This window comes from Eurypyga helias, unplaced genomic scaffold (genome assembly GCF_000690775.1).
Source record: "Eurypyga helias isolate BGI_N326 unplaced genomic scaffold, ASM69077v1 scaffold21690, whole genome shotgun sequence".
Lineage (NCBI taxonomy): Eukaryota > Metazoa > Chordata > Aves > Eurypygiformes > Eurypygidae > Eurypyga > Eurypyga helias.
In genome coordinates, this window is record NW_010224049.1 from 1,602 (window position 1) to 20,924 (window position 19,323).

The 19,323-nt window shown below is 49.5% G+C and overlaps 1 protein-coding gene across 1 annotated transcript; it reads right to left on the minus strand.

The window, feature by feature from the left end:
* Positions 1-1,839: 1,839 nt before the first annotated feature.
* GNB5 (guanine nucleotide binding protein (G protein), beta 5) lies at positions 1,840-18,183 on the minus strand. The gene is made up of 11 exons (XM_010160275.1): positions 18,168-18,183; positions 17,354-17,550; positions 16,039-16,080; positions 15,190-15,266; positions 13,578-13,710; positions 9,309-9,452; positions 6,232-6,323; positions 6,061-6,109; positions 3,703-3,799; positions 2,529-2,695; positions 1,840-2,194 (listed from the first exon to the last, which is right to left on the minus strand). The coding sequence occupies exons 1-11, from the start codon at positions 18,181-18,183 to the stop codon at positions 2,183-2,185; spliced, it is 1,026 nt and encodes a 341-aa protein (XP_010158577.1). The 3' UTR covers positions 1,840-2,182.
* Between the last annotated feature and the right edge of the window lie 1,140 nt (positions 18,184-19,323).

Sequence of the window (19,323 nt, forward strand, 5' to 3'; positions counted from 1 at the left end):
GGCTGCTTCTCTCCCCTGCTCTGGCTCACCTTGGGTATTTTCAGAAGATATTCCGGAAGTGATTTTCAGGCAGAACGGGATTTTGCCCTAGATTTTTGCAGGACGAATGACCTAAGAAACCCTATGGTGCAAAAAGTAAATGCCAAACAAACCAGCTACCGTTAACATTACTGATGGGAAAAACAACTATTTACACATTCTCAATATGTAAAATACAATTTATTGTACTTAGGCCATTCGTAAGTATCAACACAATGCAGTACGAACATCTTACCAATAAATACTATCGAAACATTAAGATTACTCTCAGTGGAACGCGTACAGTGTATTGACTCCATATTGCACAGCGAGCGCGGTACGACGTTGCCGTGGTGCGTTCCATTTGCTACAGGGATGGTTGGCCACGGACACTGCAAAGCATCAGAGCTGGCTTTTCCAAGTGAAAGCAGCGGAGCTATTCCGTTAGGGACTGAAGGCTGAGAGGAATGTCAGTGTCCTAGGTTAATCGGTAATGGATTCATGGAACCAAATGTTTTCATGAAGGAGGAGGCTTTCTTTCTAATACAGATTTTATAGAATTGTGAGAAAACCCCACTTTCCAACAGAATTAGGGTGTTCAACTTACGTGGAGAGCCAACACCAGCGATCAGTGAGCTCATGATCAAGGTCACCCCAGTGAGCTCGTTTTCTCTTGTTTCAATCTAAACATAAACGATCGCCTTGATCTCGTCAGAGATGCATCTCACCACCTGCATTTCAAAGGCCAGACCGGGCAAGCCCTCGGCTTTACTCCAGCACGTTGCTCCCCCACGTGCCTCAGCCCCGTCAGGACGAGCAGAGGTGACACACTCCACTCTCAACAGTTTTCAGTGTATAAATGCAGGTATCATTTCCCAATAGTTCTATAATTAACTATCTCAGCTTTATCTGGTTAAATGTTAATCCTACAGCATCAGCTCGGCACGGGGGCAGTCCTGCCGGCTCGCATCACATTACCAGGCCTTCAACAACTCACCGTTGCTCACCCTCAAGCCCAACTACGACAAAACTACGTCCATGCCAGTGGGGGATCGCTGTTGGAGCAAGGACCGTAGGACTCGGCCTGGAAGGTCTGATGCGCATTGGCGTGACCTTAACAGCGCTCTGACACTGCAGAAGGACCTGACGATGGGCATACGCTGCCTTAACACACGTTTAAGCTACACTGCCCTGCCAAAATGGTATGAAGTGCTCAAAATGCAAGTAAGAATCATGACCCTAGAATGACTGCGACTGACTTGGAAAAGACCATCGGTATAAGGGTGCTTAGTGCTCAGCGTGTAGTACCCCTTCTTAGCGTGTAGTACCCCTTAGTGCTTAGCGTGTAGTAGTCCTTTAAGTAAAAGAAAATTCACTCACCAAGTGATACAATTAAAAATTTCTAAGAAACTACTGGTTAAGTATTACCTCATGATTATGTAAATCATGTTTATCTTCCTCATCTTTGCAGTTTATCATCTTGTATATACTTAGATTCCTTATATTCAGATAACAGACGAAATACTAATTTCTATCTAAAAAGACAGTAGGAAAAAACAGGGATTGAAAGGATTCCTTTTTTGTACAAAAAATACATTTTTACGACAACAGCCAGTACCTTCACAGTGGATCCTTTGCTCCTCTACTTCCTACCAAGGTTCAGTCATCCAGTAACGCCATCGTAAAGTGTCAGAACTGTTTTTCTTTCCACCTTTCAACACCAAAATTCAATGCACTACTATGGAATGTTCCCAAAGTCTTATGCTACATCCTGATAAAACTGGGATTCTTTTTTTCCTCTCTTTTTTTTTTTTTTAAACTTTAAAAAGCAACTCGATTCATGCAAATAAATACATAATGTGCACTGAAATACTCAATTCTGTGATAGAGGTGACTTCAGAGAAAAGTCCCTTTATCATTCTCTAAGCTAGTTCTAATAAAAGATGGTTTCAAAACAGAATTAAAACCGTTTCATCTTACTACAGGTCGATGTTTGCTACGTGTTCAAGCAATTACGTGTTCTACCTAGTTGTGTTAACCTGTGGGTCCAGTGTCCCTCTTTCCTGGTGTAGCAAATATTCCATTCGGAGGGGTGGCTCTTCTTATGCAGCTTTTGTAGTCCAGGGTGTCAGTCTTCATTTGATTCCGCATACAGGATCTCAGGTTAAGCCCAGATCTGCAGAGAGAGAGTTGAACCATCGTTTATGACAGTGAGTATTCTATCAAACGTGTAATTAAAGTTTGGCAAGGGGGTCAGGTTAGTGGTACGGCGTACCAGCAGCAATGACATCATTTAACCCCTAAGTTCAAAATTCCCTGAACAGCTCAGCTAGCACTCCATGGGGATTTTTTAAAATGTAAATGTTCTGTTCACGTTTTACACTGTGGTTTTATATCCTCATTAGTCCATCTAGAGTCGATTTTCCTGCAGCAGCCCTTCCCTCTCGCCCCCTTTTTTAAACAATCAAACCAAGACAGAAGCACCCACAGCAGGTGCTCCCAGCACCTACTCGGAGAGTGTGGTCCCAGGAGCCCGAGCAGAATGCCGTCCCATCGGGAGAGACCCGCAAGGTGCTGACGCGGTTTTCGTGTCCGAACAGGATGGATACACGGGACCCCTTCAGCACATCCCAGACGTTTATGGTGTAATCGTTATAGCCTGCAAACAGCAGGCGACCTACCAAGAGAACGATACAAAGTCAGGTCTTAAGCAGGGAAGGCGTCAGCAAGGACATGCATCACCTAGCGAGCCGCAGGCCAGCTCCGCCATGCCACCCTCCACATGCAGCGAGCCCTGACTGCTGCTTCCCCTGGGCTAGCCGTGCCCCCGTGCGACACCCCCACGGTGAGCGATCCACACAAAATGCTGAACCAGTTAAGATGTATTCCTTACTGTTAAAATGGAGTTAAACTGCCTAGAACCTGCCCAGTGTTAGGGATAGGGGATGACTCCAAGTCACGACAGACTGAAGAGCACTTCAACAGCTAATGCAGGACAGGAATACTTTGCTCAGACTTGAATCAGGGGGTAGAACACAAACAGCTGAACGAATAGTAGACAGTTTATTAAGTGATTCACCGTCCCCAGCGGGACAAGCTGTGGTGCCTGTGACCACGCCAGAGGCCTCTGTCCTGAGCAGAGGGCAGCTCACCACCCACTCATCCCCACATCGGGCGACTGGAAGAGCATTTGTGCCAGGGCAGGAGAGAGAAGGCTCGAGCTCATGCCTCCAGACCTGCAGCGAATAACGCTAATGTCTCTGTCTTCATGCTCCTCTAACACACTTTTACTGTCTGTTAATCATTTATTATCCTTTTATAAACTATTTATGTAAGTGCACTTAATAGTCTAGTTACATTTCTTGCTTCCTTTGAAATGTTTTTAATCATTATTGTGAAATTCTAGCCCAGCTGTAGTTAACGGCAACGTATTTCCTGCCTTCAGTAGGGCCAGGAAAATACTTTGCGTTGCTACAACGAAGCAATAGCCAGCTAGGTTATTTGAAAAGTAATCATTTTTACAGAAGCAAAAAAAGGCTTCCATGCCTTACATGTTTCTTTTGGTGCTTAGTACTACTTTTAGTAACTTTTAATACCCAACGCTTTGTCAGATTAAAGTGGAAAAACTTTACAGTCCCCCTCAAATCCCAACACGAAGATAACCCCCGAAAGTCCAAGCCTCACCGCTGAGAGAGAAGTCCACACTGGATGCTCCGAAAATGATGCTCTCTTTGGAATAGATTGCTACTTCCCTGTCGGCGCGAAGGTCATATAAACGGCACTGGGATGAAAACAAAACCAACACGCGTGCCTCAGCAAAGGCTGGAGTGAATGGCCAGGACGTTTCACTGAAAAAATGGCAGTGGGAAGGACCACAGTCTAACAGGCATCACGGGAAGCGCTGCTTGGCATCCCTCCTTCTGCTGCTCCCACCCACTGTAACTGGGACTCCCCTGGAGTCTCACCAGGATCTAGGCAACACACGGCTGTTTTGTACAAATTGAGTGAAGAACTTGGAGAATCAGGACCCCACGGCACGGTGCTTGCACAGTCCCTTGGCACGGGAAAGCCAGGATGCTTGTCCCTGCTCTGAGTAAGACAGGAGAGCAAACAGCTCCTGCCCTTCCGTGAGGCCTCTCTGTCTCAAATACCTACGTGAAAATAATTCACGTGAAATAACATATTTTTACAAAGATCTTTGATTTTCATTTCTCATGGAAAATCCCTGATCACCTCTACAACTTGCACTTGCTGTTTTTATCATTTGCCAGCATACTTGGGCTCGTTTAACATGGGAATAACATACAGACAGACCAGACTTCACTGCCACGCAGAAAGGCGGTCTGCTAGCTCTGAAATCAAAATGCACTTTGAAACTATTTGAACCGAACACCTTCCTCACTAAGTTAATTAAACAAACACAGGCCAGAGGGGTTTGCCAATATTAAGACTTTAGTAATGAAAAATGGCTGATACTCAAGCCTGCACATAACGGAGAGGCTGTTTCACTCGCAGCAGGGAGCTGCCAGGTAGGAGAAGCCCAGGTGTCCCAGTGCTCCATGCTGGTTAATTCCATCACCCTGATAGGAAGCTGAGGTCTCCGCAGGTGACAGCACTCCCATGTGAGCAGGCTTTTATGGTTCCCCTCCAGACAGTCAGGATTATCTGTTCCTCAAAATCCCCAAGTACATAAATCAGGTCAAGGCTATCAGTCAGTGTATCAGCCCGTAACGCTGAAAACACCCAACTATTCACCTGAAGAATGAAGTAGATGGAAACTGCCAAAGCCTCTGACAAAAGCACAGAGATGGAATTTCCCATTCTCCTGCTTGAGTCGGGGGTGTCAGGAATAGTTAAGAGAGAAAAACCCTGTCAAATAAATTAATAAGCAGGGAAGCCCAGAGCCCCCTGCTCTGGGCATAAAAAGAGAGTGCTCTCATTGGAATTTAATGATGGACAATTCCTCCATCTCGCTCCCTCAGCATCTGAAGTGCTCACAGCACTGCATCTGAATGTGCAGAGGCACTGGGCTCACCACAGAGCTAGAGCTATTAATTTATGATCACAGCTTTTAAGATCTAAAAGTAGTGTACACTTTCTCCAGAAGAGAAGGTCTTCACATCCAGTGAAGACAAGGGGAATGTTTCTAATGAGTTTAGCCAGTATTGGAACAGGCTCAAGACATGCTGGGAGGGCAGAGTACTTTGGAGTCTTCACCCTCATGATGTTTGAAAAAACAGGAGACACAAGGTGCCAGGTACCTCCCAAACGTCTGCTCTTTACACTTCACTGCCGGGCTGTGGTACCCCACAGGTACCACCCACCAGCTGCAGTGAGAGCCACCAGCCCTGTGCATCACTCAGGGGCCTGAAGGCACGGGGAGATAAGAGGCATTTTGCACTCCATGTGCTGACACAATTACCTGTCAATACATCCTGTGCCCCCCCAGCAGCTTGCTCCCAGATAAGATGGGTAAGATGCACTAAGAGCTATTGTATCATCTCGGATGACCTGGATGCCGTGACTCATCCCCGTGAAGAGCTCTGGCAGTGAGTCAGGAGGACAGGGAGGAGATGTAGGTGGCTGGGGCCACCCTGGGGCTCTGCCCAGCTCCGCTTGCCGGGACGTGCGTGCCCACGTGCGGGCTCCCTTCACGTCCTTGAGCTGTGCTGCTCCTTCTGACACCAGCTGCAACATTTCATCTGCTGGGACCAACAACTATATGAAGCCAAATCTCTTCCAGTAAGACAACTAATTTTGATAATGAAACTTCAAAATATAGATAATCTGAAATGAGTATTTGGAGAGCACCTCGCATAGAAAAATTTGCAGAGGTGACCTACACAGATTTTCCTTACAGCATTATAATATAATATATATTAAATACTATATATATCGTAGCATTATTATTTCTGCAACTTTGGTGTCACGTGCCCAGTTTAGTCACTTAAAGTCCACTGTGGATGTGACCTAGCCTTTCAGGAAAATCTGTCTTGAGAAGTAACAGAACCTTCCCTACATCAGGTTGCTGAATTAACATACCGTGGCATCGTCTGAACCAGAGGCAAAAGCATCTCCACTTGGGTAGTATCTGTGCATGAGTAAAAAAAGACCAGAACACATTACATTACTTGGGTGAGGTCAGACTTCAAATATAGAACCAGCACATTGCTCAACATTGCAAATGTGTCCTTCTCCCAGAAACATACTGACCTGACACTGTTGATATCCGAATCGTGGGTTTCAAATGACTGGATGCACTGACCGGACCGCATATCCCAAACCATGGCTTTCTTGTCACATCCCTAATAAGACAAAACAACCCACGACGGCTGTGCAAATGGGGACATTCACCCCTCACCTGCCTGATGCACATCACCAAGCCCAGCTACGTTCAAAGGCTCTGAGAATACCACAGCTCTGAGGGGATTTAACTGGTTAATCCTTGGGTCTCTCCTGGTACCCCCAGCCTGGTGCAGCTGCAGTCAGGGGCAGAGTTTACCAGGAAGGCTGGAGCCCGGCGGTGCCAGGGCCTAGCAAGGGCACAGCCCTGCCGTGCAGCATGGTGGGGTGCAGAGAAGCTGGGGGTGTTTGCACTGGCATTCCCATACTAAGCAGCACTCACAGTCCTGCTCTGCTCATGCTGCTGCTGTACCGTGGTCTGCAGTCCCACCATGCCACAGAGCTGCACAACGGGCTCATTCTCTTACCACTTCACACGCCCAATATGAAAAATTCATACCCAGCATTTAAAGTTTTATAACTAATTCTTTTCACATGCTGAAACAGAAGATGAAATAAGTGCATCCGGAGGGTCTCTTGCCCAGCCTCCCACCAGCATTAACCCCTGCCGTGGCTCCGCTCCCATCTGCCCAAGGGTTTGGCTAGGTTTGGAGAAGCAGTACAATAGCGTGTCATCTCAATGGCCAAGCTCCAACCTGCCCTTCCAAGCTGTGTTCTGCAACGATCATCCATCACTCGGTGCTTGCTGCAAGGTGCTCGGCACCCCGAAAGCTCTGGGCAAGGGGCTCAGCCCACGCCGTCCGGGCAGGAACCACCTCATACCTCCAGGGCCACGCTCTCAGCTGCGATGTCTCGCTGCTGTCACAACCGCGGTGACAAGAAGAAGAACACAGACTTGGAAGAGTGGCAGGAGATTTTAACAAATACGACCCTGCCAAGGGGCAGGCTCAGCTTCTCTGAAGCTGTGTGGGAAACACAGGGCAGGCCAGGCGATTGCTGCTCCTGCCAAGCTGGTGCGTCCTGCCCAGCAGACCGTGCCACACGACAGTTATTTTTAAGCAAATATGATTGCTAATTAAATTAAACAGTCTCTTCACATATTTCTTTTTTTTTTAATTCTCTTGTTAAAATAAAATCCCCCCCTTTTTTTTTTACTAATGATGTCATTATTTAAAAGAGGTAACGTTCCTTTGTACCAACTGATGGTTTCTGTGCAGGGGAAATCAACAGGATGGAGAACATTTTGGACTCGGCATATCTCCCTCTCAAGCCGCGCTCCAGCCAAAGCCCAGCCCTTCACATCGCTCCCATGTGCGCTGTTCTTAATGACCTTCCTGGGAGTCTGGGGCAAGACCAATCTGACAAGCTGCTGCTTTGAATCCTAAGGATTTGAAGGAGAAACCAGCAGCCACCTGCAGAGAGATGGGCCCCCCGAGCTCTATCCAGAGAGAAGCAGCGCTCAGAGGGCGCTGAGCCTAACAGCCTAGGATGCAGCCCCGAGCTCACCCAGGAGGGCTGGGTTTTCAGTTAAGTCGTTAAATGTAATGGTATCCAGCCTACACCCTGACCTATCTGCACTTATTCCAGCTCAAGGTCACTGTATCACACAGGCACAATACCCAGGGGGTCCCTCTTTGCTACGGCACCTCCAGGTTGCGCTGTTTTGGCTACACCTGCGTTGACATGACACAAAACACATCTTCACTGGAGCGGTATTCCGCACGTGATGAATTAAGCCCTGTAAGCACGGACACGCCCAAGCTGCTACATCGACACAAGTACGACATATTCTCTTAGCAGTACCATAGCTGCTTGCAATTCTTTGCCCTATAATAAGCTGAGCTGTTCCCAGGGAGAATGAATCTATCCTTTCTGGGAAGCAAGCTCAGTAACAAGAAAGCCCGGGAGGAGTAATGCACTTGGATGGAATTAGCTTTCAGTCACGCTTCAGAGCAGCTGTGCTAGCAGCAGGCAAACTGGGCCAGTGTGCTGGGCTTTGCTCCTCGTGGGCCAGCCAAAAAAGAGCCAGGTTTACCGTGTAGGCATGGGACCATGACTCCAAGCACAAGTGGAATGCCCTAATCCATGGTCGGCACCCTCTGGCCCAAGGGCCATTTCCATCAGCCTCCAGTAAGAGAGGTCACCTTTCAGCTCCTCCCAGCTCCCACCTGCACACTCAATTTCTGATGTGGGAAAGACCAGCACCACCTCAAAAAGGAGCTGAGCCCCAGCCCACTCACCTTCGTGCCCTGCCTGCCTTGCTGCCAAGCTGCATGCCAACGGCTTGGCTGCCCGGGAACAGCAATGCCTCGGCAGCAGGACAAGATCTGGATTGGCTACTTGCCTAGACTGGTCCTACAGCCCCAGCAAGGCTTGTGTCTTCCCCTGGGCCACGAAAGGGGAGCGGGCAGTGTTGGACTGACAAAGGGGCTTTAAATGCCTCTGGTACCACTGGAAGGCAGAGGGGACTCGGCAACAGCTGATCTGGCCACACCTCAACTCCCTGCTCCGACTTGTACGAGGGTTTAGGCAGTGTCCAAGCTACCCCTTGGCTTCTGGGGAGCGGTTGAGGGACACAGTGGCACGCATGTTATTTGCAGCCCCGCTTCGACGCCCCGAGCAGCCGCCTGGCACACCCCAGAGAGCCGGCCACGAGCAAGGAGCCAAATGCGGGAAGTCGCCTGCTGCGCCGGGCTCCTGACCACAGGGGTTCACACCTCTGCTGTGGTAGGAGCCCGCTGCTCCAGCTCTGAGCTTTGCCCTTCCCGGGAGAGGCGTCGTTTTGATCTCGGGCTGGACTGCTTTGGTGTAGGGTGGAATTTGCAACATAAGCAGAACCGCGGTCAGACTGGCTGGGTGGGTTTGACCCCACAGTCAGGGGTTTAATTTGCTCCAGCTTGGAAAATGTGCTTGCAACGAGTGGATTGCACTGGGGCTTCCAACACATACTCTGGCACTCTCTCACTAAGATCACGAGCCTCCCGCTTTACTGCCTTCTCCCTTCCATGTTCCTTAATTTTATATTACGATAGGAAGCTCCTGCTTACCCCAGAGACAAATGTATTTCCTGTTTCAGAAGGGGCCAGGTCCAGGCACAGGACATCAGCTCCATGACCATGGAAACTCTGTAGAAGCTGCCCGCTCTCGACATCCCACAGAGCACAAGTTCCATCTCCACTTGCTGTCAGGATCTATGGGATGTGGCAAGAAGAGTCACAATACAAAAATCAGCAGATCATCAAGTTCAGAAGGAAACAACTGACGTCCTATACACACACCAAGGACAGCTTTCAGCTAATTAAACAGTACGCAGTAAATCAAAGCCATAAGAACAATATGAATCCTAAGCACAATTGATGGTTTTTGTTTTTAAGGAGAGAAGTGAGAGTGGAAAGGAGAGCTGTATTGACACAGTTATACCTACACAGCATTTCCATAAGGGTCAGTTTTGTGCAAGGTGGGTTTTGGAGAGCTGATGGCCGTAAGGATCTGCTGGCACTACCATATCCCTCCAGAAAGAGGAGGTGGAAGCAGACTGTTATTCCTGTCTGTCCTTGTAGTTAACCCTATCTACATTTAGGCTGCTGGAATTCAACACGGGTAAAGAGAAGAATTGTTAAGTATACCTGTTTAACTCTCTAAATTTCTCTTTTTTCTGCTTGAAATAGCCAGTTTAAACCAAATTAATTGGGCTTAAGGCATGGGTTTTACGAAAGAGAAATAAGCCTGTCTAGACAGTTGTTTGGTAAGTCCATCACCTCTCACTTGTCCAAAACCATTTGTGTGAAAGGGCTTGAACACACACTGACCGAACACAGCTCACAGCTTTCCTCAGCTGCTACAGTGCTTGCAGAAAGCACGTGACCAGCGCTTGTTATTGTGGCTAAACCCTGATGATGCTCAATTGTTCAAAATTTCCCCTTGGCACCCAAAGCTGTTATGCAATCGCCAATTCCGTAGGCTGCCGGGGTCCCTGTGCACCAGCGTGGAAGGAGGCAAGCGTGAACTTCGGGGGGCACTCGGTCTTGCACACAGGGTTTTCTCACGGTCACTGAGGAAAATTGAAGGGATCCCAGTGGGTAGCTTAGAAGTGGAAAAGAAAATACTCTTCAAGAAGAAAACGATCACACATGAAACCATTCACAGAGTTGCATAAAGGTTAAACACTGAACGTGTTTGACAGATGCTCCAAAAACCCCTCCCATAAACAGCGGAGTTCGCAGAACAGCCTGTTCCGAATCCTGCGGTAGAGGGACGCTAATACTCTGAGATGATAATAGCAGAAGAAAGTCCTGACTTGCCTTTCCGGCCAGCTTTTGAGCTAGATCAATGAACTCCTCTGTTCTGAGAAGTATTTGTACTTGGCTGAGGAATGAAGACTTTCAGCTCTGAGAATCTGCTCTTGGAACAGCATGTTAAGAGATATGAGGGGAACAGGAGTAGCTAGAGGTGTTAAGGGAAGGGTCTGTTGGCAAGCCAGAGCTCCGGCTAATGCTTGAAGAGAAGCATTATGGACTCAACTTCAGGGTGTTTCCACTGAAAGCCAAACCAGCTCCCCAAATCCAAAACCAGAAGGGAATTAACAGCCTTTCCTATCCGGCTTGCTGCACGAGCAGTGTTGGATGGGGGCCCATCCAGAGGCAGCCCTTACACATGGGAGGGGACAGCAGGGACACGTCCCCTGCTCGCCAGCAGCACACACACTGGGGCCGGGAGCGGCAGTGGGGCCATCCCCAACTCTGCCTCCTCCACCATCGCCAGGGGCCTCATCCCGCTTCTCAGCCCTGCTGTGCCGGGCTACGGCAGCCTGCCCTATGCAAAACACTCGAGATCCCATTTAACTGCTGCTATTAATACCCATGGAGCATTGTCACGTGGGGAGCGTTATCGCACCGCAGAGCTGCAGATACCTAATTTAGGAAGCAAGGCTCCCTGGCTCCCTGCCTACTGAGGCGGGGGAGGCTCTCTCTGGCAAGACTGATTCGGGGCACTGAGAACAAGACGTGTGGGTCACCCAGCCCTGCAGCTCAGTGCTTGGCTTGGCCCAGGGTGGGAACATGAGGAGGAGCGGGGATGGACCCCCTCTTTCAGCACCCTGCAGCCTGAGAGTGGCTTTAATCAATGACGAGCCCTCGTTCCACTGCACTGCCAGGTGCCCGTCCGCACTCCAGCTCCTGAACTCCCACCCTGTCTTTCCTTCACTGAGGGAAAACCGAGCTGTAGTTGGAGCCAAGGCAGAGCAACAGCACCCACAGTACCTAGCAGCGGGTGCTGCAAGGGCACTGGGCGGGGGGACTCCACATCCCTCGGTGACGCGAGCCAGGAGCAGAGCTGCTGCGCACACAGCTGGGAAAGCTCCCGCCCAGCGCGCCTGTTGCACCCTGCACCTGCAGAGTTACGGAGTAATTTTAATCCTGAGGCTACCGGTACCACATCCCTCGGTGACACGAGCCAGGAGCAGAGCTGCTGCGCACACAGCTGGGAAAGCTCCCGCCCAGCGCGCCTGTTGCACCCTGCACCTGCAGAGTTACGGAGTAATTTTAATCCTGAGGCTGTTGTGTAAAAAGAAAAAGGATAAGAAATGCTGGGATTCTCTAGGTTCCCCTACATAACAGCGTCCTAACAGAAGCTTGGCCAACCCACTTGCTGGTATTGGTTCCAATAATAACGTGTCGTGCTATAAACGATCACTGTAAGCCTGTGAGTCACAAGAAAATTTCTTTTTGAAGTCTTCAGAAAAATCTCTGAATCACTGAATATAAAGCACCTAAAGCCAATGTGGCATTATTTAACAACAGCACTAAATTACCTTCAAAATCAATGCAGTTTGCTGTAATTAACAGGGAGAAAAAAATAAATAACTCTTTTTCCTTTCATAGGATTTAATCACGATGCACATAGGTATGGACACAAAAAGACGATACCGGTTCTCTATCTCATCCAAACCATTCCACTTAATTTAGGCTGCTCTAATTACACAGGGCTCCAGCACAGCGAGGTCAGGGCTAAGCAAGCCTGAGCGCTGGGTACCTCCACCACTTGTTTCCATGGCAATGGACTTAAATTAGCACCTCAGAGTCATTACAGAAACCCTAGAATGACAACAACATACTCTTGGGCATCTCGTGTCCTGAAATAGAAGCAATAAGAGCTGGTGTTTACTTCAGAAGAGCCCCAAATATCTGGAGGAAGCGGACAAGGTATTCCCTTTCCAGCAGCCCTGCTGACATAGAGAGCAACAAAAAAGCTCCCTTCCACCACTTATTTTGCTGCAGATCTGCACTGAGCAAAGCTTCAATTAAATTCAAAAACCAGAGAGGACAAGGGGATTATCCCAGCTCGTTTCATCATCTTTCGTGTTCCTGGAGGAAGAGGTCTTTGAGATGTTCACTACAGAGGAAGGCTGGCCTGCTCTCAGAAGATCTGCATTTAGTTCCTGGCTTTGCCATCATCTCCCACTGTGACCCTCTGTGCTCCGACCTCCGGCTGTGCAACAGGGATAGCATCACTCCTTTCCCCCAGGGAACACAGCACGGCAGGTACGGACAACAGGGCTGGCGCGCTGGGGCCATCCTCCAGCTCAAACAGCTCCCGTGCTACAAACAAAAAGCGCTAAGGATGACGGCAAAAGCAGAGTTGGCCGGGCGTTCAGGACGAAGCAGGTTAACAAGAGTCTCCCACGGCTGGCATAGCACATCCCCAACCGAGCCTGTCTCAGCTGGGTTTTTAACTGTTTGTATTAGTCTGAGCTCCCAAAAGCACGAGCCAGCACAGCCCCAGTGCGCAGAGAACGCGCAGGTACCAACGAGCTCCCTTTGCAGAAGGGACAGGCCTTTGCACGGCGCAGGCTACCACAAGCATGTCCTCACAGCAACTTCTTTGCCCCCCGAGAGGGTCTTCCAGCAGCCCCTGCACAGGGCAGGACATGGCCCTGGGTGCCCCAGGTGCCCGGGAGGTCGGCTGCACTGGGGAGGAGTGCGGCTCAGGCCAGGCAAGCAGCGCGCAGGGAATCATAGAATCATAGAATCATAGAATGGTTAGGGTTGGAAGGGACCTTAAAGATCATCTAGTTCCAACCCCCCTGCCATGGGCGGGGACACCTTGCACTAGACCAGGTTGCTCAAAGCCTCATCCAGCCTGGCCTTGAACACTTCCAGGGATGGGGCATCCACAGCTTCTCTGGGCAACCTGTTCCAGTGCCTCACCACCCTCTCTGGGAAGAATTTCTTCCTGACATCTAATCTAAACCTCCCTGATTTCAATTTATACCCATTACCCCTTGTCCTATCACTACATACTAAACAGAATGCGTTTACCTGCATGTCTGAGTTAGTGAAGCTGCAGGCAGACAAGTAGTTTGTGTGCATTGCCACCGATTTCTTCTTTGCAGCCATGTTTTCATTTTTGTCAAATGTCAGAGGGTACACAGAGCACTTGTTGTCCAGGCCACTAAAGAGAGTAATAATAGCAATAACAGAGACAGGAGAACTGGTTAAAACTGCAATGGACAAAAGGCAAGTGGTGATAGGAAGGACACCACCTGTCAGTGCTGCGCTGCCAAACCCTTACAAGCACCGACTTCCCTGTATTGTGCTGCGGGATCTCCCCGTGCAGGGAAGCCCCAGCTGCCTCACCAGGCTGGCTGCTTTACAGAACTCTGGCAGCTGCACCTCCCTGTTTTCTACCCTCCTCGAGTTTATAAATGGCACTGAATGAAACCTCACGACAGTACAGGGAGGTGACTGCTGCGGCACCTCAGGGTTAACGCTTCACGTACGGCCAACCTGCCGTTTTCTCCTTCACACCCGTCGTTGCAAGGATCGGTATTTAAGCATCACTACTTATCTACCCTAGTAAATTTGACCCAAGTCCTCTAGAAGAGCTGGTACTGGGTGTGAAGGCAGGGCTTTTGGAAGGGTTTGGCCAAAAGGCAGCAGAAGCAGTGACCTACGTAGCTGGTGTGTCCCTCCTGGATGTTGCACCAGTTAAGCTCTGTCTCCCAGGCCAGATGTGGGACACTTTTCTAAAAGGGTCTGACTTGGGGACCCTCTTTTCTAGAGCTGTGGTAGGTCAGCCCTGCCCTGGTCCCTGGGATTCCGGAACAACACCAGGCACCAGGTCTGTGCCTTATACTATGTGCACAGCACAACAGGAATAGAGAAGTAGGGAGTGCAATGAATATATGCCCTCCTTGTCTCTCTTACAAGTGTGAAGAGAGAGCTTTCTTGCCATTTTTTGAGTTTTAGTCAAAAACACAGTTTCCAGACTCCCTCTCCACACACATTTACAGAGCCTGCTGCTTTCTAGATCTGCAAGCTGCACGGTGAAGTCTCCCTCTGCTCCTTTCTCCCACCCCAAGCTTGCTTTGTCTGTCTGATCCATCCAGCCCCTTTTAAAAAGATGTTTTGCCAACATCTCATCTCTTTGTTTTCTCCCCTGCATAAACTCTTCTTTTTTTTTTTTCAAACCTGAGGCCTCAGAAAACTTGGAGATGATTATCAAGGATGGGGTTACTTCTCCCCAACCTATCTTGGCAAGATCTATTCCTGTGCTGGTAATTATTAATGACTAACCTTCTCTGTGTCGTAGAAGAGGGAGTGCGAAGTAAGAACAGGGTTAAGACCGCTCTCCCTTAGAAGATATATCCCACACACATAGCCAGACTGGAACAGGGAAATTGCATGCATGCATAATTCCTAACCCGTGATACACATGCTGAAAGAGGATTATTCTCCATGCTTACACAACAAATGCTATTGCACTGAAGTCAGTGGAGATAATGTATACGAGCCCTGATGGGAACAGACTCAGAGGGACTGAATCCCAGCCCTGCCACCCACCGCCAAGGCACGCGAACCCCTAGCTGTCAGCATCTGAAGGCACTGGGACACCACTACAAACCAAGCAGCGGGGAAACCGGGAACTCACCCACAAGCAATGGCACATCCAGACGGGGCATACGCACACGCCATCACCCAGGTACACGGCATCGTCACTGCGTGTTCCTGAAACACAGCATCTCGTTAAACTGGGGTACCACTGTTCCCCTAATCGGTGCAAGGAAAACAGCGCAGAGGGGAGAGTTCAGTATTTCCGTGGGACATCCTTAGGGTCAGTGAAAGGTGCTTCCCACAGCCAAAACTCACACATAAGGCTGGGACAACCCTTACTGTGGAACCCAGCCGAGCAGCAGGAGGATGGCTAGTCCCTCCCTGACGCTTTCCACCTTATTCCTGAGCCCCCAGCTGATCACGGAGCACGTTTTATCTGGGATACTCGATGCTGTAAAAGGTCCCCACTGCTGCACATGTAGAAGCGAGTTACAAACAAGCGTTTTTCCTCAGTTGTGTGGAGGAGGGAGCATGGGGCAGCCCTGCCAGGGCTTGGAGGGGCAGCGGCACCGTTTCACAGTGCACACCTCGGCTGAAGGATCCCGGGTAGTCACATATGGCACCTCCGACAGGGGTTATCCCTGGGGAGGGCCTCTGTTTTGCTGGCAGGGCTTTGCCCCAGCCAGGAGCCCTCCCCGTCAGCAGAGGCTGGATCAGAGCCTCCCGATGGAGAGCACGACGGACCCCAGTGCCCTGACAGGGACTTTGCTCAGAGACAGGTCACAGGAGGTGGTGTGCCCAGGGCCCCGTGGTTCCGGGTGCTGGCAGAGGTTTCCATGTTATCCCATCATCCTGCTGCCTCCCACGAGCCCTTCAGCCCTCCATCTTACCCCACCATCTTTTGCCCAGCGCACAGAAATCTATTTTTTCCTGAAGTTTCTCTTACCTTGTTGGTAGTGAAGGAATCCCACACAATCACCTTCCCATCCTGCGTGAAAGCACACAAACAGAGAGAGAAACTGAGGCCTTCCAGAGACAGGGCTGTCAGCCTACCTCCCAGATTTGTGGAAAATTCTGCAGCTTTTTTCCATCCCACTCATGGGGACTACTTACGGTCATTTTACTGCTTATACATCACCCCTTTCCTGTCTTTTCCTGGTTTTCCCTGTACTTCTCACTGTACTTACTTAACCTCCAACTATCCATTGACACAACCTGCTAAACAGTGTAAAAACACAGCAGAGAGAGCAACACAACCACTTCGTGTATGCCGGCCTCACTCATGCCAACTACTGTGTCCTATGCACATAATATTGTTATCCTCACTGTATCATGAAAGCAAAATGCTTATTAGTGAGCAACAATTGTTGCTGTACCTGGACTCACTACAGGTCTTAAAACAGAACAAAAAATGCAAAAAAGCATTACAACTTGCCTGCTCAGCTTTCTGATCTACACATTGGCATTTTAACCACTTGAAAAAAATGTGACATTAATTATTTAAAGTCATTCTCTTTGCTGAGATCACCATGAATGGTAAAAACTCACAGTAACTGAAGGTGGCTTGCAATGCAGATTGCCTATTTTTATCCCTCAAGTGAGACCCCTGACAGATTTCATGTAGGTCAATGAACAGCTGTGAGATGCAGCAAGCTCGCTCGCTGCCATTCTGGGCTCAGGATGAACAAGGGGATCTGGGAAGCAATTATCTCATTACCTCCTCCAGCTCATGAGACTGGACTTGAGCAGGTGCTAGGACCGCTTCTCAAAATGCCCAAGTAAATGCAGTAATTTTGGCAGGATATTTGAGGCTTTCAAGGTTGCACCAAAAATACAGACTGCAGAAAAAAATTCTGTGCATGGAAATCTCTAGAAGAATCAACATTTTTCCCTTCCCTTTTCCTGATTACTTACTCTGAACACGTAAACTGAAATAGCTACTAAATATTTTATCTGTTAAGAGCAAGGAAATGAAAGCTGCCTCAGATGAGTTCTATTTTCCACTGTAGTAAGGAATATGGAGAAAACCTGTGTGACTGGACAAGAAATACTTAGGGTGTTAACTCCAACGGGTGCAGCGGTGATCAGAACCTTGGATTTACACTCTCTGAACACAAGTTGCCAATGAACTGCTTTAAGGGCATCTTGAAAACATTGACAGGATACACAGGCATCGCCTGCAAAGCGCAGCACACAGCACAGCCGAAAGATCTGTGTAGCACCCAAGGGTAGCTTTGAGAACCACCTGCCCACCAGCATACCTGGGAAGAGCTCACAATCCTTCTCTTGTCTTTGCACCAGTCCATACAGAGAACTTTATTTCCGTGGCCCTTCAGGGTCCTCCTGGTCTTCATCACAAACTGGCCCAGCGCCTCCACACGCTCTGCCACCTGGTGAACTGCAAACAGCTGACGGTTAGGGAGCTCGGCAGGAAAGCTCTGCCCTGGCACATCCACCCCTGTTCGTCAGTAATGTCGCCTGGAGGAATATGATCCACAAAGTCTATCGTGAAAACCAACAAACCCTGCTTCCGAGCCGGCAGGTGGTAAACCCAAGGTGGGCGGTGTACGAACACATCCACCAGATAAGGATGAAATCACTCGGGGTGTGAATTCCAGGGCTTAGCAGCTGAAGCTCTTGCAGACCATCACACCCAAGTATAACTGGAAAATAGATTACCCTCTTGCCACCTGTTTTTGGGCAATCCTCCGTCTGACTGAGGCTTGAAGTGCACAGCCAGCCTCCAGCCTAAGACATGCCTCCAGCCTAAGACGTGCCTCAAGGTACTCAGCAGAAGCAAAGACCGCTGTTGGGTCTTGGAGGAAAGAATCATACAAAAGAAGGGGGTAAGCATCAACCTCCAAAGTTTCAGCGGTAACACGCTTGTTCTGGATGCAAGACTCCCAGCCACTGCGGTGGGGGGTGGGATACAGGTACTAGCCGCCAGTGCTGTAGACTTTCCTCTGCTGCACTATCCCTTCTGGTGGCCAGAGGAGCACTGAGGGACAGGACACAGCGCTGAGCGAGCACAGATGCTCGGTACTCGCTGTAAGAGTGCACTACCCAACTTCTCACCAGTATCTACGGACATGGTGGGCCAGCGTTTCTGAGAAAGGGAAACGGAGAGGGCAGGCAAGCAACTTTCCCGAGTAGCACCCTCCGGTGGTGGTGAAGTCAGTTCTTTCACACCTCGTTTAACAGCAGGACTTCCAGCCGATATTCTTAAAACCCAACAAATTTACATTTCCAGTTGTGCAAACTCACCCTGACACAAACCGAAAGTTTCTTGTGTAACCCTGACGCCTCATGCTGGCCTCATCCCCACGTGCCTGGGAGAAAGCACCATCTGAGGAAAGCTATTTGCTCGGCTCTGGCGTTGTTCTATGAATCATAGAATCACAGAATCACAGACTGGTTTGGGTTGGAAGGGACCTTAAAGATCATCTAGTTCCAACCCCCCTGTCATGGGCAGGGACACCTTGCACTAGACCAGGTTGCTCAAAGCCTCATCCAGCCTGGCCTTGAACACTTCCAGGGATGGGGCATCCACAGCTTCTCTGGGCAACCTGTCCCAGTGCCTCACCACCCTCTCTGTTCATCCAGCGTGGGGCTGAACAGGGCCATCATGTATCTCGGCACTCTGCGGCAGCTCTGACACGCTTTACCCGGAGCATCGGGGCGGGTGGGAGTTACTTCCAAGTCCCTCTGCCACTTTTCCAGAGCTGCAAGAAAGCTCGTGGGCTAGGAAGGGCTGTTGCGACAAGAGGGCAGGTAGCCTTAACTTGGACATCATTCCCTGGCACAGGGTCAGGGCAGCAATTTCTGCTTGAGGCAGAGACTGATTTCTGGTGGAGTAGCTTTTGGAAAGTTGTCTTTCAAAACCACCAGCCCTGCTAGCTGTGCCAGAATGACGTTCTCACCCAAAATCTCTGCTCGACCAGTCGCACCCAGGGGACGAGTGCTGTCCACCGTTCCCAATAATTCGTCATTACCACCTCTAACAGCCGGTCAGAAGCAAGGGTCTGGGAAAGCACCCTATAAACCCACTGAGGGGTTCTTTTCCCCCACTTTTGCCCACGGAAACCTGCCAGATCATCCAATCCAAAGACATGAAAACACAGGACGGGAGGTTATTACGGCAGCTGGGAAGATGCTTGCGTCCAGAACATACCTGAAAAAACAAATGCTCCGCAGACAATGGGCAAAGCGTTTCTATTATGTCAAGGCAGCC